Source organism: Muntiacus reevesi, chromosome 2 (assembly GCF_963930625.1).
Source record: "Muntiacus reevesi chromosome 2, mMunRee1.1, whole genome shotgun sequence".
Lineage (NCBI taxonomy): Eukaryota > Metazoa > Chordata > Mammalia > Artiodactyla > Cervidae > Muntiacus > Muntiacus reevesi.
The window spans coordinates 96,252,253-96,276,591 of NC_089250.1; the positions used below are offsets into that span (position 1 = coordinate 96,252,253).

Genomic DNA, 24,339 nt, shown 5'->3' on the forward strand with positions numbered 1-24,339 from the left:
AGGGCATCTTTCCTAGTTGTCTATTACCTCTTTCTATTAAGACAAAGTTTATTTATTTTGTTTTTTGGCTGCCTTGAGTCTTAAGTTGAGTCTGCGGGATCTTCCCCTTGGGACATGCAGAATCATGCTCCTTTGGCCCAGACTGAGATTCATTAATTCAGAAAAGCATAAATATACACTAGCTTTAAGTATCAGAAATGAAAGTAATGGGATCTGGATTACGTGTAGTACCACTCTTGTGATGAACTATTTGAATACCTCAAATTTTTATTGTGCCAATATTGGGAGAGAAAAAAACCAACCCAGAGAGAACAGTAGATTTTTTATGACTAGAATCAATAGGACGACCCTATCTTGGAAAGCGCTTGCGCTCAGACTCAGTTGGCGCCCGCCCTTCTGGTTTTTCTCCAGCCGCCGTTTCCTCCGCCTTTCGCGCTCTAGCCACCCGGGAAGCCCAGTTAAGGGCAGCTAGGCTCTGATTGGCTCCTTTAAAAGTCTACGGGCTATCTGATTGGTGAATGCAGGACCCTTTAGCGCGGTGAGTTTGAAACTGCTCGCACTCAGCTCCAAAGCTGGCGCTTGGAAGTTAGGGGAGAGCGTCGGGGACGAGGTACCGCCGCAGCTTTCGCCGCGGGATATAAGCCGGGTAGCGTTGGTGGGGTCAGGGTCTTGTCTATGGGGTGTCGACTCGGAAGGGCCGGCTCGCGGGCCTGGGAGGGGGAGTATTAGTGAAGCAGGCGATAATTGGGAGGCTGGGCTCTGGGCAGTGGGGTTCTGCGTACCGCCAGGCCCGGCCTTAACCCGAGGCCCCGAGCCTGCGAGTGGAGCGACGCCAACCCCGGCTTCAGTGGGAGGCTTGCGGGACCCCAGCCCGAGCGGGGTTGCTTCGGCAGGGCTGGCATTGCTTTGGCTTCTGAATTGCAATCTGGGGTCGCGGGCGGCTGAGGAGGCTTTCGAGGCTTGATGGAAGCCAGATTTGTGCCTTCGTTCGCCGACGCCAAACGCTTGTGGAGTGCCAGGTTCGGCCCTGTAGCTCCTAACCTCGCCTCCGGGAGTGGAAAGCAAGACCGCAACTCGGCCAGGTGCTCGGGCCTGCTTCTAATCCCAGACGGTCCCAGGAAACCGACCGGAAGAACTAATTTCTGGGCCTTCTCAGCTTGCTTCTCTGCTCCCATAACCCTAGCCTACTGGAGCTTTTAAGAATACTTATCCTGGGCATAGACCCCGAGAGAACTTGGATTTTTTGGATTTTATTTTATGCTTGGTGGTTGTTACATACAGTGGGATTGGCAAAAACTGGAAATCTAAGAAACGCCGAGAGTTAGAAATGTGTCTTTTTAAATCCTTTAATCAATTTTAACATGCAGGTCTTGCTTTCTCTAAAGACCTAGAGGTGTCTGGGCGGATGAAGCCTTTGGTATTTTACATCCTGCCACTAGGAATAGAGGAGGCATTCAAAAGGCATTACGAAGCCACATCCTTTATTTAAAATAGTTGCAACCAGGAAAAGGTGGAAGAGTAATTGAACCCAGCTTTGAAATTGAGTTTTCAGTTATTTTGTGTAAAGTAAGCTCCACGGTTTCATTGTGACTTGGGCATATTACAACTGGATATTGAAGAAAATAGTTAATCCTAATCCATTGCCATTTGTAAAATTCAGCATTTTTAAGATGGCCAGTGTAGTGCAGTTTTGTTTATTTAAAAAAGTTTGTCTCTGCTTATGTTTGGAATGATTTTGAAAAAGAATGTGAGAAATAAAACTTAAGGGTCAATATAACTTATGGTTCAGTAACCTTTATATATGATTTTATCAGTGATATAAAACGAAGGTTTGGGCTTCTGAAGTTAGTGTTTCCGTGGCAAACTTACCAGGAAGTCTTGAATATCTGGTTGTCATTTCAGCTTTTTTTTTTTAACCATTTTTTTGTGATTCAAGTATATGGACATTCTTTGTTCTTGACATTGCATGGGGTATAATTAAAATAGACTTTATGTGTGGAATTGCCCATTTTCTTTTAGAGTGCTTAGTGATATTTCCTACTTTATGAAGGTATCTTGAAAGTTTTTTGTCATGTTTGTGTTACGTGACTCCTGACAACAAGAGAAAGATTAAAACTGTCATTTGAGCAAGTTGAAATGAATATACTTTTGCTGCTTTAAATATTTTCTAATGGTTGAGCAGTGTGACCACATTTTAGCTCCCTACTCATGTCTTTAAAAATTGTTTATTAACTTCATAGAAGTATCATGAAGCTACAAATGCAAGTAGCATTCTTTGTTGAAATATTTGGGTATTTATGGCGCACATTGATGAGCCTTAGAGGTCTTATGTAAAGAACATCAGGGTTTTGTTTGGGACGGATAGATAAGTTGATGTCTGAATTTTGAAGGTTAACTTTGAAAGAAGCTCCTAGGTGGCTCTAGTGGTAAAGAACCTGCCTGTCAGTGCAGGAAACAACAGACAGTGGGTTCCATCCCTGGGTCAGGAAGATACCTTGGAGGAGGGCATGGCAATCCACTCCAGTATTCTCAGCTGGAGAATCCTATGGCAGAGGAGCCTGGCAGCCTTCATAGGCTCACACAGAGTCAGACACTGAAGCGACTTAATACACTAAAGTTATCCAGGTATAGGATATACAAATATTTCCAATGTTTCTGAAGCTAAGAAAGGTGGGAGAGTCTTGAGTTCTTCCCCTTGAAAATATTGTTTTAATAGAATAGCTAATATTATGGAAAATTTTTTAAAAATTTGTTTATATTTGGCTGCACTGGATGTTCATTGCCACAAGTGACTTTCTCTAGTTGAGGCAAGTGGGTGCTACTCTTTGTTGCAGCACACCAGCTAGGTGCATAGACTTCAGTAGTTGTGACACTTGGGTTTAGTTGCCCTGTGGCATGTGAAATCTTCCTGGACCAGGGATTGAACCTGTGTTCCCTGCGTTGGCAGGTGGATTCCTATCCATGAGGGATGTCCTATTATGGAAAGTTAATACTGCTCTAGGCACGATGGGAAATTCTTTACTTGTAATATCTCAGAAATAACTTAAAAGCACCCTTTGTATTAGTGGCATGTAATCAAATAAGCTTTTCTTCTCATTTTAGGATCTACCATACCCACTGATTAAGTATGGAAGACTATACCAAAATAGAGAAAATTGGAGAAGGTGAGTGGTTTTAATAATATAAAAGAATTTTTAAAAAATGATTTAATGATTTGACATTTTTGACACAAAGATATGTCAATATTCAAATTCAGTTTTTAAAGTATCTAACAGTACATTAGTGCGTTAATACACATGTTCTCTACATAATAGCATAAGCAAAAAAAAAATAGTTAACCTTTCAAGAGAATTGAAATTATTCTGACATGTCTCCCTAACAGCACCCCTCCAATAATCTTACATTCTTCTAATACTAAACACGTAAAGCAATATATCTATATATTTTTAAAAAACACTATTGCTGTTTTGTAGGTGTGTTGAAGAGAGTGTTAGGGCAGTGAAATTATGTGCTTTAATTTTAAGTACGTCTGCATATACTCTCTGAAGTTCTAGTCAGGGTCATGTATTTCATTTGATAGTTAATGTCTTCTTAATGTCTTTTGATTAAAATAGTTCTCTTGTCTTTTCCCCCTTGAGATTGAGTTTTTGACTACCTAGTTCATTTCTTAAATAAATCAACTCTTATTTCAGTTATTACTGAGTTGTTCTGTGGTTTTCTTCTGAGTTAACAAAAATAATTCATTGAATTCAGGTAATAATTTGAACCTCTTCCTGCCTTTTTAGATCATAGAGAACATAACTATATGCATGGTGTGGAACCTTGCTTGGCATTTAGCAGACAGCCTATAACCATTTGTTGATTAATGGTTTTTCTGTTTATTGTTCAGTCTCCATGATTTGCCTACATTGAAGATTTTTAAATTTTATAATACTTAATTCATTTCAAAGTGCATGCCTTGCATCTCACAAATGATTTTTGGTAATCAACCAGTGAAATGACTATGCTCTGTTTAACTAGAGCACTGTTCCAGTAGTTCAGTGAGAAGTGGCAATGATTCAAAAAGAGTCAGGAGAGACAAAGAGCACTTGTGATGTCTAAAACTCAATTCAGTATATACTGAGTGTTCACTATAAGTTAATCAGTGTCTATTATGAGTAAATTTTAGGACCAGGTGAATGTTGTACACTTGAGTGAGAGGTAAGAATACTTAAAAAAAAAGTTTGAATTTATCATTAATTTCTTATTGGACTATATTATGCAAATGACTGATCTTCCTGAATCTGTCTTAACAGTGTGCTGGGTGAGGGTGCTACTGGCTTACCTACTTTTGTATTTAATGCAAGTATAATTTACATCTGAAAAATATACAGATTTTAAGTGTACAGAAGGTCCACGCATGAAGGATGATGGTGAAGATCAGATAAGATCAGTTCTCCTTTATATTTTTTGACCTCACAAAACGACTTGTCGAATTTTAGTTCCTTGAATCAGGGACTGAACCCAGGCACTAAGCAGTGAAGTGCAGAGTCCTAACCACCAGACCATCAGGGGATTCCCAGATCAATTGGCTACGCAAAGCACAATTACTGCAGATTTAGTCAAAATAATATACAATGGATTTTATGTCAACTTAGGTTTTTAAAATGACACCATGACATAGATAATTGGGTAGAATTTCTGTAAAAAAAAAAAAAAAAAGAACAGAGTTTATATAGCATCAGTTTGTCACTGAGCAAACCATCCTTAATATTCTGATCAAACAAGTAAATCATTTATTTATTAGTGGTTCTTAGCCTTTTTTTGAAATACTACTAGTTTTGGAGAAGCTCTTAAAAAGCTGTAAAGTAGACTTACCTAGATATAAGTCCCTCCTAATTGCTTTTGAAGTTACACTGATGTCATAGAAAAAAATAGTAAAGCTATTTAAGAAAATTTTCATGTAATTAAGGGAGTCAAGACCTCCCTTAAATTGTCCAACCCCAGCTTAAAAATCACTTACCTGGGGGATTCAGCATATCATGCATATGAACTTGTTTTTAGCTGACTAGTCCATTTCCCTTATTGCCTTTTCTGTTCGGTGCACCCAACCACCCCAGGAACCCTTATATTGTTGCTCATTATCTAAAGCCCATATATCAGAATCCATATTCTCAACTTCCAAATGGATGTGAGGCTTCCTGCATTTATTTTTTGCCTACCTTGTGTAGGATATTTGACAGGACATACACTCCAATTTGCAAATGATCCTTTTTCTCTAAAATGTGCTGGAAAATTACTGGTAATTTGAATTGTATGGGGAACCTGTGATGACTATATGGATTTTCTAAACTGCAGATAGGTTAGGTTGTAATTAGCCTCTTTTCTTTCAGAAGTGATGAGAGTATAATTATGAATGAGATGCTTCCTTTGTGGCCACACAGTAGATGTTTCTATCATGTGACACCTTGTGGAATTCAATCATCTTTTTAAAAATTTTTTTTAGTTTGTGGAGGTTGTCACATAGCAGACACTTACTTTGTCTATTTCAGGTACCTATGGAGTTGTGTATAAGGGTAGACACAAAACTACAGGTCAAGTGGTAGCCATGAAGAAAATCAGACTAGAAAGTGAAGAGGAAGGGGTTCCTAGTACTGCAATTCGGGAAATATCTCTATTAAAAGAGCTTCGTCATCCAAATATAGTCAGGTATGGTATAATATCTGAATTTGAATCATTTTCCGCATGCTATTTCACATGTGAATTTCATTGTGAAAATTTTTACAGTTGCTTAATTTCTGATCTAACCTTTCTGAGTAGAATAGAACCTTACTATTTTTGTTCATTGAGAATGCTGGGCATAGAAGAACATAGGCTTTTAAAGCAGGAATAGAGTTGGAAGGGCTTGGTGATAGAGATTAGTAGTGGGGGCTGGAAAATCAGGATAAACTAGTCAAGGGAGACAAGGAAATCTTTTTTCACAAAACTTTGTCACTGTTCCAACTCAGAGCTCTGGTCTTTAAGGACTCCTTAATTAGCAACCTGAGATAGGTAGCTAGGTCAGGTGAAAGTTAGGATTTAATTGCATTTTGGGGGCTTGAGATGGTGAACAACTGGTAAGTTTAGATAATACTTCAAAAAGTTTATTTCTATAATTTGCCTCAATGGAAAGACAAGCTCTAAGCAAGAAGCAGTCAGTCTAGAAATATCCTTCTGGAATACAGGCTGTTTACCAAGTTAGCACCTGTATCGTCATTTAATTTTCAGTTGCTGCCCTGAGGTTCCTTTCTCAAATTCTAGTTTAATACTACTGTTTTCACTAGGGAAGGTACCACCTCTTTCCCAAAACAGTATAGCATGTATTTGTTACTGAAGAGATTTCTTGTGGCCTGCTTTTTCTAATTGCAACTATGAAAGTGTATAGAAGCCATTTTATTTTGTGAGAGATCAAAAATGTTAAGGTTTATAATTGTTTTATTTTTCAGTCTTCAAGATGTGCTTATGCAGGATTCCAGGTTATATCTCATCTTTGAATTCCTTTCCATGGATCTCAAGAAATACTTGGATTCTATCCCTCCTGGTCAGTTCATGGATTCTTCACTTGTTAAGGTAAGAATCTTGTCTAATTTTGTTAGTGTTTATCCACTGTGAATGTAAAGGGTCTCTTTAGAAGTGCCTGTGTTTCATGAGAATATGCTTGGAAAAAATGTTAGAAAGTAGAACAAGGAAGAAAAGAATGTTTCATTAAAAAATATTTTGTTTTTTCTCACATAGTCTATGGTTTAGGTTGTTAACAATTACCCATTTTATTACTAGGTAGTGTTTCTGGTTGTAAAGTGAAAAGCACTGCCTGATTGTTGGAAACTAGGATATTCTGTTCTTTGTCAGTCAGATATGTGTAAAATAAAAGAACAAAAGCCTGGGACAGGGTGATGCTGGCAGGCAGTTTCATTTTATTCTGGATTTGAATATATGTTTTGGTTAATCTATTGTAGAGATTAAACTTCATTTAAATTTAAAATAATTACCCGTATACCATCTCTACCAAACCATTCCTCAGAGGTAGCCTTTGTTTTATTAGTAATCTTAGAGATACTTGTATGTCAACTTTGTATATACATAAACTTTTTATAAAAATGGGATTTTATATATACTAGTATATATGTGTTACTTTCCCTTTTACTATGTAAAGTGTGAGTATATGAACCCATCTTTCTGATGTCTGATATAATTGCATAAACCAGCTCCACACTGGCGGACACTGAAGTTGTTTTCCAGCTTGGTGACTCATGTCCTTATGGTCAGTGTGGCAGTGAATATCTTCATATCTTCCTGTGTATCTTTATAGGAGTCTCACTACTGAAATCAGTGGGTTGAAGATGTTTATTTACACTTAAAATCTTGATAGTGCCATTAACCCTCTAAAAAATTAGACCAACATCATGGTGTAATATAATTCTTTTAGCACATCACTGTCAAAACTTGTTTTGATTAATCTTTTTGATAACAATGCTATGTAAAAAATACATTAACATCATTTTGCCTTTCGTTTAACATTTTTCATTTCTTAGCCATTTTATAAACACTATACATATTTTTCGCTGTTGATTCTGTTAGGATACTTTTTTCATTGGTTTCTAAGAGCCTCTTATTGGTAATGAGTTGATAATAGTTCTATTATTCCTTTTTTTTTTTTTGTCTTTTGTTAATGGTATGTATATACCATTAGTTATTTTTATAATTTAACATACTTGTACATATCGGTACATGAATTTTGGAGATTTTTATGTCTTATTTAAGTCTTCCTCATGCAAAGATCATATGTATTAGAGCAGTACATGACAGTGTTTTTCTAGTGGTTTCAGTAGATTACCATTCCTCCTTTTGTCTTGAATTCTAGATGGATCAAAGGTTCCTTTTGATGTAGGAACTAGGGTTCTTAATTTTTTTTCCAAATGGCTAGCCATTTGTTCCAACTGATTGGTTTTATGTATTTTATAATATTGAACTTTATAGTCAACATTATTATTTTATATTTCCGTAGTACCCATGTTGCTTCAAATGTCAATTACATTGTGTTGGCAACAAGTATCTTACAAAACACTTCTCTGAACTGCTAAACAGTGTTTTGCCATAATTATATCTGTTTAAATACAGTCATAATATTCTGGGTGTTTCTTTCTTTTTTTTATTTGTGACCAGTGTTTCCAAAGAGGAAATGAATATATAAAGATAAAAGATAGAAATGGAAAAGATTAAACTTATTTGGGACAGAACTAGAGTTGCTATAAGTATATAAAACAAAAGTTTAAGAAACTTTATGTATAGAAAATTGCCTTATTACTTAAGAATTAGGGACCAGAATAAGTAAAAGAAAACGAGATGAGTGCCTATAGATGTGCCCATAAGGTGAATATCTTTGTCTTAGTTGTATAAACATAATACTTGATATAAATGGGCTTCTCACCTCCCAGATACTTCTGTTAGTCTCAAGTGGCCTGAGAACTTTTTTGGTAAATTGTTTATTTCTCTGCATTATAATTTCTTATGTCTTTGAAAGAAGCCTACCAAGATTATTTAGAAAATCATTCTATCATATGGTTAAGTTTCTAATTTATATTTCCTTCTTCCAGAGTTATTTGTACCAAATCCTACAAGGGATTGTGTTTTGTCACTCTAGAAGAGTTCTCCACAGAGACTTAAAACCTCAAAATCTATTGATTGATGATAAAGGAACAATTAAACTGGCAGATTTTGGCCTTGCCAGAGCTTTTGGAATACCTATTAGAGTATATACGCATGAGGTATGTTTTTTGGTACTTTTGTTATGTGTGATTGAAGGATTGTTTTATGTATTCTTTACGATAAGAAAAAATAGAAAGATTTCAACTGTTTGTCAGTATCAGTTTATTACCTCTCTAGTCCAAAGTAACCCTTCAGTGTCTGCTATGTGAAAATGTATCTGGAACTTTTGAGTGTTTTTCCTTTGCCAGATGCTGGTATGTTACGCTCTGACAGTAGAGGGTGCTAGAGAGGCATTGCAGGAAGGAGTCATTTATTCTTAACAAGTCAGTCTCCAATTATTACAGTCCTCTGTTACAGTTATTAATCCTGCTTAGTAAACGTTCCCTGTTCAAATTACATGTGATTTCTGTCTCTTGTTTGGATCCTGTCTTGAAAAAGACTAGTTATAGATTTTGTTGATTAAGTATGACTATTTCAGATGCTTTTAGAAGCTTGTAAATATAACCAAATTTTGTCCCTGTTATATTGATGACTTGGCTTTTTGTTTGCTGTTTCTGGAGGGGAAAAGAATGCTGAATCACAGTTAAGGATTATTGGGAAACCTTGTCTTCTGTGGAATTGTCTACCCTTGTGCTCAAAGACTTCCTCTAGATCAAAACTTGTAACAGTGCACCTCTGGTCAGATGTTTTGGCTCCTTTTTAATCATTCATTTTTATAATTTTTCCCATGGATCTGTAAATATATATTATTTGGTTTCCACTGATACTGTTGCCCTCCATTGTGATAAATTAGATATGTTTAAATAGTAGACTGGTGCTGCTGCTGCTGCTAAGACTCTTCAGTCGTGTCCGACTCTGTGCAACCTCATAGACAGCAGCCCACCAGTCTCCACCGTCCCTGGGATTCTCCAGGCAAGAACACTGGAGTGGGTTGCCATTGCCTTCTCCGAGATTGGTGCTAGACCACTAATAAGCTATTGTTTGCCTTGGTTGTGATTTTAGCATGTAAGTGATGCATACACTTGTACACTATAGTGTCAACCTAAATCCAGTATCATTGTGCTTTGGTTTTTAAGTGAATGCTGTCTTGAGTGTTTTGATCCTTGCATTTTACTGATTTGAAAAGACTTGGTATGCTTTTATCTTTTCCTCCTTAGTGAATATAACTTACAAACGAAGTATTTATCTAACATTTAGTATTGTGTATAGTTAATTGACTTTTAAACACTATCAGAGACAGTCATGCAGCATTCTAAAGGACAGTCCTAATATAAATGTTTACATTTAGATAATTTAATGTGCCACATTTATTCCAAGTAAGGTATTTTCTTTGTAATAGGTAGTGACACTCTGGTATAGATCTCCAGAAGTATTGCTGGGGTCAGCTCGCTACTCAACTCCAGTGGACATTTGGAGTATAGGTACCATATTTGCTGAATTAGCAACTAAGAAACCACTTTTTCATGGGGATTCAGAAATTGATCAGCTCTTCAGAATTTTCAGGTATTTTTCATTTATGCTTGAGCTGTTAAGAACTTTAAAATTAACATGTAGATAATAAGAATTATGTTGATGCTTTAACTTGTAAGTTTTTGTTTTGTTCTGGGTTTTTAGAGCTTTGGGCACTCCCAATAATGAAGTGTGGCCAGAAGTAGAATCTTTACAGGACTACAAGAATACATTTCCCAAGTGGAAACCAGGAAGCTTAGCATCCCATGTCAAAAACTTGGATGAAAATGGCTTGGATCTGCTCTCGGTAAGGAATACCCTTTATATTGGTTTTAACACCATGGATAATTAATTCTGAATGTACTTAATTCTATCTTTACCTAGGAAATAGGAATAAAACCAACATTTGTTGAGCTAGACATATAACTGTTATGTCTGTTATGTTTATTATATTACTAGCTCCATTTTAGTATATGTGCTACTGAAGCAAGCACATTACTAATTCCATTTTAGATATGAAAAACACTAGTGGTTTTGAGAGGAGAATTTGGCATTTTTTTGTTGTCCTTATTGATTTGTTTTTGATCTGATAGCTATAGATGCTCTGAAGGAGAGGACAGGGTTAATAATAACGCTGTAGGTGACTGACTTGGAGTGGCCCTCCTTTCCAGCTTTTTTGTCTCGGTATTTACTGGTTTTTAGTTTAGACATAGGTGTCTTCCTTAGTTTTTCATATTGTTGGTTATTAAAGCCTTTGCTGCATGAATTTCCATTTCTCACCTTGTGCCTCATTTCCACATCAGATAGGTTAGCAAAGGTATGAATGCAGTTCTTAAAACCTTCCCCTCTATTACATTGCTGTTCCAACTAAACAGCTGTGTTCTTTAAAAATAAGACAAAAAATAATTTGTTAGAATAAAATAAATTGTCCTAGACCTGCCTCAGGAAATTTATTTTAGAACAGTATTTAAATACTGAGGCGTTAGAAGGAACTAAATCTTATGAATCTCTGGTAATGTAATTCCAAAAAAGAAATTTTGGTAGGTTACTAAACAAAGGAAAAAAATCTGTTGCTGTATCATCGTACACATGTTCTAATTGACCTCTGGGCCTCTTTCACAGGTTATAATCATGCCACCAACCTCAGCTCAGATTTCCCAAATGCTTCCAGTGCAGTCCAGGGTCCTTTACTGCCACTCAGATATTTTGTGCGTCAGTATTGATGATACGGTGTAAAATGCCCTCTGTATTCCTGGCTCAGTCTGGGATTCTTGAACATTTCAAAGAATGCCACTTTAGTTAACCAAATGAAAATCATCTTGTCATCATGGTTCCTTAGTCTAGCCAGTATTGACATCTTGGACTGAATCATTTTTTGCTGCTGGAGGCAGTCCTGTACATCATTAAGATACTTAACAGGATCCCATTTCTGTGTCCTGTAGATGCCATTAACACATTTTCATCCCAGTTGTGACAACCCCAAATGTATCTACACATTGCCAAATACCCCGGTAGGGGCAGTCTCACCAGGTTGATAATCACTGCTGTAAACCATATGTTAGTCTTGATTTCAAATATCATCTTTCTCACTTGTAAGCTCTATGAACTTGGGCAAGTTCCTTAACCCCTTTGAGCCTCAGTATTCTGATTTGTAAAGTGGGACTAATTCATACCTTTTGTTGTCAGGATTAAGTAACATGAAATGAACAAATCCCTTAGTAGAGTGCTAGCTATAGAATAAGAGCTTAAATGGTAATAAGATAGAAGTATCTCTAGGTTGGCTTGTTGATTTAGTTTTAAGATTTCTTTCAGATACATTTTAACTTTATTCAAACTTTTCTGCTGATGTGTAAATAAACTTTAATATTAGGTTTTCTGACCATTGTTCATTTAGTGACTCATTTTAGCTATGTTTATAGCATATTGCACTCTGGTTTTGTTTTTATTAGAAACTTGCTGAAAGCTACATTAGAAACCTCTATAGTTAATTACCACAATTTCAGGAATGTTGTAAATAACTCAGAGGGCCTTTTAATTCTCAAAGTAAATATAATTAACTAGATAATCATTCTTAAATTTATGCCTTGGTTTTAAAGTTATCCATGAATACTTGTGTCTTAAACTGTAATTTACAGAAAAAAGGTTATCAAGATATTTGTGATTTAAAGAATAGATCATTTTAGAGCTAGTAGGTGAGGTAAAACATTTATGTGGTTTGGTGTTAAACTAATGGGAATGTTCATTTAGTAGTTTTTCTTTAAAATTATTAGTGCATGACTTATTGCTGGAAAAGTAAGGCTTTTGGGGGATTGTTTTTTTCCTTAAATAAATAACCTTTTAAAAAATCTTTTCCTCACACAGAAAATGTTAATCTATGATCCTGCCAAACGAATTTCTGGCAAAATGGCACTGAATCATCCGTACTTCCATGATTTGGACAGTCAAATTAAGAAGATGTAGCTTTCTGACAGTTTCCCTGTGTTGTGTCAAGAACAGATATTTGTATTTTTACTGTTCATCTCTTTTTCTGTCTTGTGTATTTTTCTTTTCTTTGTTGTAAAACTTAATCTGTACTTCATCTTCTGATTTCAAAAGTAACTTAAAAATGTAAATACTGTTCTATATGAATTTAAATATAATAATTCTGTATATGTTTGTAGATCTCACTGTAACAGCTGTTTGTTACTATAATAAAACTATATAAATCTAGTATTGATGTCAGGAATCAGGAAATTTTTGAGTTAACTCAAACCATCTAAAATGCTACCCCAGTCTTCTTTTCTTGTTGGAAATACTAAAATTTAGGAAAGTGTGCTAAGTTCAAAGTTCATGTTGCTTTGAAGTATTTTTATACTCTGTTTAAATTTTCTTGTCAATTTCTTGCCTTGTGGTAACTATACAACCTGCCTAAAGATGAGTATTTTTCTACTGGTATTTCAATTTGTGACCTAAATGTTTAGGCTTTCAGAATGAGAGAACTATCCAGATTTGAGAGGCGATGCTTAATTTATAGAGGTTTTTAGCAACTTGTAAAACTAACATTAGTGTATGCCAAATCTTGCTAAGTTTTACAGTCAGAGATCAAGGGCTGTCCACAGCAGGAAAGAACAATTTAGAAAATTTATGAGCTATCCTATTTTTAGGTAGGTTATGAAAGTTATTTGTCTGAGTGAATTCTTGTGCTTTGGTCAGAGGTAATAACCATACAAAGGAGTTGCTTATCTTGGCTTTCAAGTCTGACTAAAACTCTTTGCAAATTTTGACATAGTTTAGTTTATTAGCAGCCTTCTTAGAAGGTTCTAATGTATAACTAGTTTAGCCATGATCACTAGCTTTTGGAATTGTTTAATAATGCTGCTCATTGTGATTTTTACCTGTAAGTTGCCTAATGTTAGATTGTTTGTTATAAGAGAAATGTCTCTAAAAATAATTTTTGTCATTTTTAGTGTACATCTATCCATTGGCTGCCCATATGCTGCGCTGCTTTTCATGGTGGTTACCCATGACTGGAATGAGCCTTCTTGTGTGGCTGATCCAGTTGATTGAGTATGTAATGGGTGATCTACCTAATCTTGTTGTCTTCTAATTTTTTCACTTGAGGAGAAAGTATGGGTCACTTTCTTTGGCAACAGGGCATAAGGTGAGAGGTTTGGTGGCCTTCTTCTAGGTCTTTTGGTGGAAGCCAGCCTGCAGTAAGGGAATGCAACTGGAGATGGAAGTTGTTTGAGGTCACACTGTTGAGAGATTTTATGGTGGGAATTTGGTAAGTGAAAGGTCACACAAAAGAGTTAATTGAGATGGTGAAAGGGAGTATCTGCAGACTGTCTGTGAAGTATTGAAATGGGTCTGCTTTTCAATTGTGCTTTACAGACCTTTAGAGGTGTAGACTCAGCATTGATAACTCATACCCCTACCCCTCTGCCCCCACAAAACCATCAGTGTGTCTTATATAATTATTTCCTTGGTCCTTCTGTTTCAATAATATGTAGATGCATTGGTGTCACCAATGTTTGGGGCCTTGTGGATTTGGTAGCAGCAGCCTGCATGCTCACTGCTATTGTTCTGTGCAGTCTAATTGTTTGAAAAGTCAGTAATTCATCAGTTTAGAACCTACTTGGTGGACCAGGGAAATGAGATGGAAGAAGCCTGCCATCAGTTGCTATAATGAGACATACTTTTTGTTCTGCTCCAGCTCTCTGTGTAGTCCTAAGTAAAGTGTTTCTGTCAGCTTCAGTTACTAGTTGGAAAGCCACTGAATTGGGTCCTCATCTCATGCATATTTTTAAATTGGCTTGTGCTGTGGTGCTTCTGATTGATTTTTAAAGTGGATCTTGTCTCTGGGTCAGTAGCTCTTAAATCTGTTCTGTGCTAGAAACACCTGAGACTAATTCTCGTCCTACCCTGAACAGTTACAAGTGCCCCAAGATGATTGTGATGCAACCAGTTATCACCAGTTGGTGGTGACTTTAACAACATTGGACCAACATCTAGTTTTAGTTGTCTGAAAATTTTGTTATCTTGCATTATCTCTAACTTGTTCTATTTCTGTTTTAGGCTGTACAAAGTTCTTTGGTGAGGGGAGAGGTTTGTGTGTTTTATCACCAATAGGAGACTTCCATATACTGTGACTAATGCTGTATCTTATTGTCTGTAGGCTTTAGAGAAGGATTTGTTGTTCTTAAACATAAAATATAAAGGCAGTAATGATGCAAAGAAGTTAATACATAATGTATAATAAAATCATTAATTTATATGTGGACATTGCCTGTGTGAATTAAATGTTTGAAAAAAAATGATAGTGTTTTGGAATGAATAAAAGGTCTTTTGGGGACTTGGTTAACAATAAAATAATTTTTAATTAGTTAAAGGAAACTTGAAAGTTCTTGGTGAAATATACTTCTACATTAGTGCTTCTAGCAAACTGTACTTAATAACAGGTCAACTTCAGCCCCATCCCTATTTAAATAGTTGCCATATTCCTAGGACCCTAGGATCATTTTGCATTTTGTGGATAGAATAGAGACATTTAGATATGTTTGTGGGCTGTAGAGTTAAGAGAGTAGTGGGCATTGTTTGAATAGGTCTGGGGCAAGATGGATAGAGTATTGAATGACTAAAGAGAAAGCAAATGATGGAGGGATAAAGTGTGAAAGTACCTGAAGAGGGAGAAACTTCTGACTTAAAAATAGCATCTAGGAAACAGCTCAGGTGGGACAGTAATGGTACTGACAAGGATTGTAACATTTGATCTTTGGAGAAAGGAGTGAAGTTAAATATAATTGTAAGCAAGAGTAGACCTTTTCAGTCCCATACTGTAGTTTGAATATTGAGTTTCTAAGATGCCTTAAAAACTTAAGAAGAAATGTATTGAGAGTCATAGACTTGGTTGTTGAGAAGGGAAAAAGGTATCACAATACCTGCATTCCTTAGAATACTGACAAGTCTGGTTTTCAAACTTGAATTAGGATCTGGATCGGCGTAATATAAAGATCTCAGTTTTAGAGCCATGTTAGGGCTTGGTTCTCAGTTCTGCCAATTCTGTCTGTGGCTTTGGGTAAGTCACTCAGAGTCTCTGAATCAATCTCCTTAACTGTACAATGGAGATAATGGTATTTATTTATATAAATACATAAGTAGGATTGTAAAATTGTTATGAGGGATGCAGACAGGGCAGCCAGGCATCATCATACACACACACACATACACATACAGATATAATACATGTCTCTTTGTCAGGATCCTCTCATGTTCCCTTCAATACATTGCAAAAATTGGGCAGTTAGCTATTTTTCTGTCATAGTAATTGGTGCTTAAATCTGTTAAATGGCATTACAAGGTACATTAAATGGGGAATATGGGTAAAGTTCCTGGTACTGATAGTTCCTTTCTCCTTTGAAGTCTCCCACTTTTTTCTTACATTACTCATAGCACTTTTATTTTCTCCCTTACTGAGGGCTGGGGCCATGTCCTGTTTTTTCATCCCCACAGCCCTCTGTCTAGAACCTCAAGTGCTAGACTAATCCCAGGCCTTTAAGGTTGCTCATAGGTTATGGTACCTTCTGTTCAACAACAACTGAACATCTCTGGTGAGCAGCCACTGTACTTCACCGACACTTCCTGTTTTTCCCAGCAGTCCTGTAAGGGAGTGGGCATCTTCATCTTAGAGACGGTGAAACTAAGATTCATAGAGCTGAAGTAATTTGCCAAAAGTTGCAGCAAGGCAAGTTAAAAGCAGGAGCAAGGACTTGGGAACTTTCTGACTTCACAATGTTCTCTTTTCATGGCATTGTATTGGTTTCCAAGATAAATTGATAGAACATGTATTTAGCTTCTAAAGTTTAAGAAGAAAGAACTCAAGAAGGCAGGCAAATAGTAAAGCGAGTGCAGCCCAGGTGCCAAGGAGTTCCCTCTCAGCTCAGGGTCCAAACCAGCCCCCCAGGTTTCAGGCTTCCCTGTGAGCCCCAAAGGTCCTGAGGCCTCTACTTCAAGGTCGAAAGGACCAAGGTGAGATAGTTTTCAGTCAACGTTCATTTTCCTGTTCCACTTTTACTACTCTGTATGTGGTCCTCTTGAGCTTCTTAATCTTGGCTCCTTTTTCATACAGATGACCCAGATTGGATCAGAGTGATAAACCATAACCCAGCAGCAGTAATTGGTTCAAGGGGTGGGCAAATGACCTAAATAAGACCCATGAGGGTCCATTTTGCTATGGAAACCTTGAGAGAATGAAGTCTTTCTGCTGACACTGCTAAGCTGGGATGACAGGGCTAGGAACCTGAGGCATCTCCCCCATTCTGCCAAGAAAGTGATGAATAGGGAAAGATTCTTGGGGGTTTGATGTCCCTGGACTCTGGTCCTCAAGCCTGGTTCTGGCAGAGCTACCTTAACATTTGGAGCTACTCAGTATCCCTTGTAGGTGTAGGAGTTGTGGGTTTTTTGTTTTTGCTTAATTTGGTTTGAGTTGGGGTTCTGTCATTCCAACCCCAAAGAGTCACAGCCATCCATACTAAAATAACAATTGTTTAATTTTAAAGAAACCTCCAACGTAAGCACCCTTACAGTTATAAATCCTTACATAATTAAATATCTTCCCTTTAAAAGCTCTATTGTTAATAATCATTGTTTTAACTGCAGCTTCTAGTTTTGGTTGTATAAAATGGTACTGATAGAAATGTATCCCTATTGTCATTTCAAAGAACCTACAAACTTGAGGAATGTTTATGTATATGGACCTACTCTTTTACCAGTTAGGAGGAGAAATCTGTAAAGTACACTTCCACAGGCAGTTGTTTCTTCTCTTGAGATACAATTTCAAAACCATGCTATTTTCTGTTAAGGAAATGATGGAATAACAAGCAGAATGGGGAGAATATTTCTTAATGAATGTTAGTTTTTTTTAAAGAGCTTTGTAGTAACTAAGTAGCCTATGCTATTTCAATTGAAGCTTCCTCTACTATAAAAATGCCCTTAACTATGAAACCACAAGAATAATTATACCACAATATATACTTTATAATAAGGACAGAAAAGATAAATTTCCCAACTGAACACAGCCATTTGTCTCAATGGTTCTGGTATCATGACAAACATATTTATGTGCAAGAAAATATAAGTCTATTCTTCATGAACTGCGTTCACTGCTTCAAGTATCCAAATGGGAAGCCGAACATTTGCTCTATCTTAAATCTTGCTAAAATTTGAACATAGTTTTAGAAATGCATTTTGGCTTCTTGTTTGAATTACTTCTCATGCACAGGCACTAATGGAAAATGGTTCAGAACATAAAAGGCTTGTGATTTCCCAGGTGAGCACAAAACTTTTTAGACTAGCCAACATCAATCTGAAGCCTCAGGGACTGGATGACAAATGCAATGTTATTTATATGTTGGGAGCTCTTACTTACCCATGTTAGCAGAAAGCTCTAGCAGCTTGGATAACCATAAAGGGCAAACATCTCACCTCCCTCATCCTAGATTCTGGCATTCATTATGACCCACAAAGGTCCATCTAGTCAAAGTTTTGGTTTTTCCAGTAGTCATGCATGCATGTAAGTGTTGGACCATAACGAAAGCTGAACGCCAAAGAATTGATGCTTTTGAACTGTGGTGTTGGAGAAGTCCCTCCAAGGGATTGCAAGGAGATCAAACCAGTCAATCCTAAAGAAAATCAGTCCTGAATATTCATTGTAAGGATTGATGCTGAAGTTGAAACTCCAATACTTTGGCCACCTGATGCAAAGAAGTGAAAAGACCCCAATGCTGGGAAAGATGGAAGGCAGGAGGAGAAGGGGACGACAGAGAAAGAGATGGTTGGATGGCATCACCGACTCAGTGGACATGAGCTTGAGTAAACTCCGGGAGTTGGTGATGGACAGGGAAGACTGATGTGCTGCAGTCCATGGGGTTGCAAAGAGTCAGACACGACTGAGCGACTGAACTGGTCTGAACAATGTAGGAGATATGGGAGACGCAGGTTCGGTCCCCTGGTTGGGACGCCCCATGGAGGAAATGGCAAACCACTCCAACTATAAAATGTTGATAGAAGAGAGAACCCAAGTGGTCAGTGAAGAGAAAATAGAAGTCAGATCAGAGAATGCTGCATAGGTTTTCAGTTCCTAGAGGTTAAAACAGTAATAGCCAACAGTGCACGCAGCACGTGCAAGCCAAGCACACTGAGAGGTGTATGGAGTGTTTTCTTTGGAAGAGCAATGGTGATTTTCATTCTTCACTTCCCCCCAGAGGGTAATCGGGAGTTTAACTCAGATCTACAGGCATTTTAAATAGTCACATTCTGAAAAATAACCAAAAAAGTAAACTTGATCCAACTACAATTTAAGTATGTATCAGATAATAAACATTGATGTTAATATATATTCATAAGTCTCTGTCACTGGAATAGCTGGCTCATGTATAAAGGAAAAAGGCAAAGAACTCAGTCTTATCTCTTATCGTTTTTTAAGAGAAATACCTCGTGTGTTACCATGTTTGGAATATCTCCTAGCAAGGCTGAAAAGCAGGGAATAAACAGCAATAATTCAGTGTGCCTAATGGCACAAAATAAAGGAGTTATTCACAAACAGAAAACTGGACTTTTGAGCAAATGTTTATTTAAGTACAAACAGCAACTCCTACTTTTCCTGTTATCTCCAATTATATGATGCAATATTTTTACCAGAAGAAGTGCTTTTTAAAAACAGCCTTCCAGGGAGCGAATAAACAATACTATATTTGGCTAACAGCTGCTTTTGGAAAATGAGATGTCAGCAAAGCTGAATGTTGTTTAAAGAAAACTAATTATCCAGCTACCTTTGACTTGGATCAGAGTAAATAAAGCACTTCCCTATTTGCACAGAAATGTTTTGCCTAGGATTTAAATATTAGGTATTAGTCAGATATTTCACTTCCTCACTCATTTGCCATGTGGAGCAAATTGCATTAAAGTATCCCTGTGTTTGATTTTGCTGTCAGAACCACTTCAGGTCATCTGGTGCTGCAGAGCCTCCATTGCTTTCTTGCTTCACTGTCCACGAGTTATTCTGTTTGGTGTAAAGCAGTGTGTTTATAGATGCACTGAAACAGGTGACCTAGTGACACATGGAGTGGTGGCATTTGTGGGAGTTAAATTATGTAAATGTCAGGTAATATAAGTGTGTTTAAGCTCACATGTAGAATTGGAAGTAATGGAAATACCACCAGATTTTGAAAATTCGTTTTAAGGTTGGCAAGCCGTGCGAGCTGCAGCACTGGTATATGCATTGCTGTTGGGCAGTTTGGTAGGAGAAACAAAGACCTGCAGCCCTTTGTCAGTGTTTGCGTCAACCAGGCTGTGGCTTCCCTGAGTTAGAGCTTCTGCAGGCAGGGGCCTGTGGTGAGGACTTTCCTTATTTTCACATTGACCATTTTTTAAACTGAATTATATATTCCATATCATTAACATATACCTTGTCAGTTTTTTAATGGCTGCATAGTATTTCCTTATACAGTTGTATTTTGATTGTGCAGTTGTACATAACTAGTAATGGATGAGACATTTGGAGGTTGTTTTCTTCATCTTTTTTAAAGAAAATTTTACATTTTTGACTGTATTGGGTCTTAGTTGCAATGCCCAGTACCTTAGTTGTGCGTGAGGGCTCAGCTGCCCCAAGGCAAGTGGGATCCTAGTTCCTGGACTGGGGATTGAACCTGCATTCCCTGCATTGGAAGGCAGATTCTTAACCACTGGACCACCAGGGAGGTCCCTCACATTGACCATTTTATAATTTTAGATATTTTTACATTCTGAGGCAATCTTATCTGAGCATTTATTAAATGCGGGTGACAGTGTTAGGGCTGAAAAACAGACTGAAACTTTGATTTTTGAAATGAACTTTAGATGGGCTTTAATGTCTTGAAGGCCAAGCAGTGCCCATGACACATTTTAGAGCAAATCTATAGTTAGAGTAAAATGTTAGTGTTAGTCTTGAGAAAATAGAAAGCAGCATGAAAGCTAAAATGTACTATAGATGTAGATTTTGAGGAAGCATGTCCCATTCTGTGGAAAAATCAGTATCGAGTTATGCATGTTCTTTAAGAACATATCCTCTAAAATATGGTATATACTATATAAACAGTTGTTAGAAAACAAGTCTGGACAAGCACAGTTTTAATTATTCTGTAAATGTTTGTTCTTCCAATGAGTATTTATTGAAAGGTATAAGCCAGATACTATGGCATGAGGACAGTGTTCAGCTAAATAATCTTATCTTGGTGGACTTATAACCCCTTGTTGGGAAGACAGGTTACAAACAAGTAAATAAATGTAATGCGATATTAGGAAGGGACTCTTACTGTTTTGACTTTGGCCATTAAGATAGTTGTCAGAGTAGTTCTCAGAATTCCATACCTGGTATGCAGATTTACAAGGAAGTGGACTCTAAGAACCTGTCGCACAAGTCTTAGGTCCAGGATAAGCTACACAATTTCCAGGGCCCAGTACAAAATGAAAATGTGGGACCTTCTGTTAAAGTACTGAATTCCAGACAACAGCAACAGAGCATTAAATCAGGCTCAGGACCTTTCCAAATGTGGGGGCCTGTCTGACAGGTCACATGCCTATGAAGTTGGTCCTGCTTAGATCCTTTAGCCAAAAAAATAAAAGTGAAAAAAGCTTACAGTAGAGAAGAGAGATTTGGGGGATTGTGGTCTTCGGAAAACTGTGCTGTGCTTTGGAAATGCTATGATCTAACTCACCCAGGTCTAGTGGGGAAGTGGTTCGAAGGGACCCTTGAAGAGCTTCAAAATGTGTTCCCTGTCATGAAGAGACACAGAACCAGTGACTCTTGGAGGCCTGAGAAACTAACATTGACAACTGACCAGGTGCATTGCTCCTACCCACCATATCTGCAGAACAGTCAGGAGAATGCCACTGGGATGGTACCCATCTGCATGTCTAGAACTCGTGGGGCAAGTGTTTGCTTAACTGGACTGGGTCCAAGGGGGAGAAGCTGGGAGGGGTTTCTTGGGTCAGTCTGCATTTGCCAGATGACATCAAGATCTGTCTTCAGACAAAGAATGGAGTCTTTTCCTGACATTTAGAATAGCCACTCTGACTCACAGTCCTTCAAGCTCCTTTGTAAAGTTTAGCATACTATGAAAAAATTTTGTATAAACTTATCAATAGCAATATACAGTGGTCCTGTGTACCCATCCCCCAGTATCATCTTTACTACATTTGAAGCTCTCGGCATGCTTTCTGTTCACATCTCCCTTTCTTTTTCCAGAAGATGTATTCCTTTATACTTCTTTCAATTTTTCTGTGTACTTTTATAACATATCTATCTTTTTCATCATCATCATTGCATGCTTTTATGCTTTATATATAAATATATAAAATTCTAACATTTATTTATTTTGTTTGGCTTTGTGAGACTCATCCATGTTGATAAATGTAGCTATCGTTCATTTGCTTTCACCATAGTAGAATATTTCATTGTATGACTACTATAATTTATTTGTGTTTCCTATTAATAGACACCTGTTTCTCTTATCTTGCTGTTATGAACGGTGGTGCTATAAGTTTTGTTATGTATGTCTCCATCTGCTCCCGTGCAAGGGCTTTTTGGGGCAGTGGGGGTGGGGACAGAGCCAGTCCGTGTCCTTCCCCTGCTCAGTTCTGTATCTCAGGTTGCATTTCCCAGATTCTTGTGTTCCCTGTCTGGCTTCTGGGCTTTGCCAATGGGAGGCATTGGCAGGAAAGAGGGGAGAGAGAGGTCAGAGTGCCTATCTCTCTGTCACTCAGACGATGTTGCCTCTGCACCTCCAACTCCCACCTCACAGGTCCACCCTGGTTCTAGCTTCTACCCAGATACTTCAACTGACTCCTGGTCTCCTGACAGCCTCACTCTTCTGTCTCCATAGACTTGGGGGGGCGTGGGCTCCTGAAGCGGCCGGTCATTGGCTGTCTCACTGTCTGCGGTTTTACCTCTCAGTTCTTTCAACCCACAAGACACCAACACGGCCGCTCTGCGCGACCCCTTAGTATGCATTCCTGCGCTCCATGACCCACCAACCCGGTTACCAGGCAGGGTTACCTCCAGACCGTTAGTGGTCCTGCTAAGCCATTGGCTGGCGCTCCAGTGGGCCCCTCCCCCAGCAGCCAACTGTCAGTGAGCGACCGTTGGTGCGTCAGGCGGCCAGCCCTCTGCGGATGGAGGTCCTCAGGTGGAGGTGAGCTAAGAGGCAGATCTGGGCTTTCTCCCTGCGACCCTCCAGCTCACCCAGCCTCTGGCCAGTGGGTGAGCTGGGCTGGGGCCAGGGGAGCAGGCTGGGGGCTGTGTCCTGTAGGGCTCCAGAGCCCTCACCAAGGCTGCCCTCTGGCCAGGTGCAGGCCCTGAGGCAGCAGTGAAGCTCTCCCTGATCCCTGCCTCTGTGACCCAAAGGCAGCAGCAGTCTGCCTGGGACACAGTTTGCTGAACCAACCTCTGCGATTTGGGTGGCCTGAGGAGCCTGAGGGCCAGTTGGGCGCTGGGCTCCTGGTTCCCTCAGTGATGACAGCTGGACAGGGCCTTGAGGTAGCCACCAGCTGAGACCTGCCTCCTCTTAGTCAGGACCTGGACCTCACAGGGTGAAAGTGGAGCCTTGGGACCTTGCCGTTCCTTCTCAGAACAGAGAATAACATTTTTTTTTTGGTGGAGGTTTACAGGATCTGTGACCTGACCTCGGAAACAAAGGATCTGACACCAAGAAGTCTGTGACAACTAAGCACATCCCTCCCTCACCTTTCCTAAAACAGGGCTTTGCTGAGAGCTTTTGGGAGTTTGGGGGTTTTAAGGCAGGAGCCACCTGTCTCCTTGCATGGCCCTCAATAAACCTTTCTCTGCTCCAAACTCTGATGTTTTGGTATTGTTTGGCCTCAATGTGCATCAGGCACATGGACTTGTGTTTTGGTAACACCACCTCTAACTACCTAAGAGGTATAAAATTATTTGCCTATTTATTTTTTCTTCAAAAAGCTTTATTGTTTCCATTTGGTCCAACGTTTGGGCAAGGATTCCAGGGTGGTTAAAAAGCTGCCTGGTGGCTGCAGAGAGGGGCTTCTGCCCCGACACCAGAGGAGTACCTGCAAGGCCACTGGGCTGCAGAGGCTCCTGGTCGTGTGAGCATTTGGAAGAGACGCTCACTCAGCCCAGCCTGGGAACCCGCCAGCCTGTGGAGGTTGGTCTGGGGGTTGCTCATCTTCTTGATGAGTTTCACCTCGTCTAGGAAGCAACTCTCCTGGAAGTCACATAGGTAGGGGTCTGTGTGGGCAGAACCCAGCCCATGCAGATCCAGAAGGCCTGGTTCAGGTTCTCCTTGAGAATGGCAGCTTCCGTAGCGTTCTGGGTTTTACCCCACTCATTCTTTTTTTTTTCCTCCCTAAACATTTATTTATTTATTTTGGGTTGCCTCAGGTCTTAGCTCTGGGGTGCAGGATTTTCACTGTGGCACATGGGGTTCTCTCTAGTTGTGGTGAGGGGGCTCAGTAGTTGCAGACTGGGCTTAGTTGTCCTGTGGCATGTGGGATCTTAGTTTCCCAAACCAGGGTTTGAAATCATGCCCCGTGCATTGGAAGGCAGATTCTTAACCACTGGACTGTCAGGGAAGTCCCTACCCCACTCATTCTTGAGATGGTTTCTGCACATCCTGAAAG

At 38.7% G+C, this 24,339-nt stretch overlaps 1 protein-coding gene across 2 annotated transcripts; it reads left to right on the forward strand.

Moving 5' to 3' along the window:
• The first annotated feature begins 542 nt into the window (after positions 1-542).
• CDK1 (cyclin dependent kinase 1) lies at positions 543-15,045 on the forward strand. 2 transcript variants are annotated; one of them, XM_065922392.1, is made up of 8 exons: positions 543-610; positions 3,103-3,164; positions 5,532-5,688; positions 6,465-6,588; positions 8,613-8,783; positions 10,064-10,227; positions 10,339-10,480; positions 12,535-15,045. In XM_065922392.1, the coding sequence occupies exons 2-8, from the start codon at positions 3,128-3,130 to the stop codon at positions 12,631-12,633; spliced, it is 894 nt and encodes a 297-aa protein (XP_065778464.1). In that variant the 5' UTR covers positions 543-610; positions 3,103-3,127; the 3' UTR covers positions 12,634-15,045. The 2 variants fall into 2 exon arrangements, with proteins under 2 accessions (XP_065778464.1, XP_065778462.1); XM_065922390.1 differs by having other exon boundaries at positions 557-646.
• Positions 15,046-24,339: the final 9,294 nt, after the last annotated feature.

Excerpts from the sequence above, each read along its gene's own strand:
- CDK1 (XM_065922392.1), top strand. The coding sequence starts at position 3,128 with ATGGAAGACTATACCAAAATAGAGAAAATTGGAGAAG. Across the intron at positions 3,165-5,531 it reads AATAGAGAAAATTGGAGAAG|GTACCTATGGAGTTGTGTAT; the intron begins GTGAGTGGTTTT and ends TGTCTATTTCAG. Across the intron at positions 10,481-12,534 it reads ATGGCTTGGATCTGCTCTCG|AAAATGTTAATCTATGATCC; the intron begins GTAAGGAATACC and ends TTCCTCACACAG.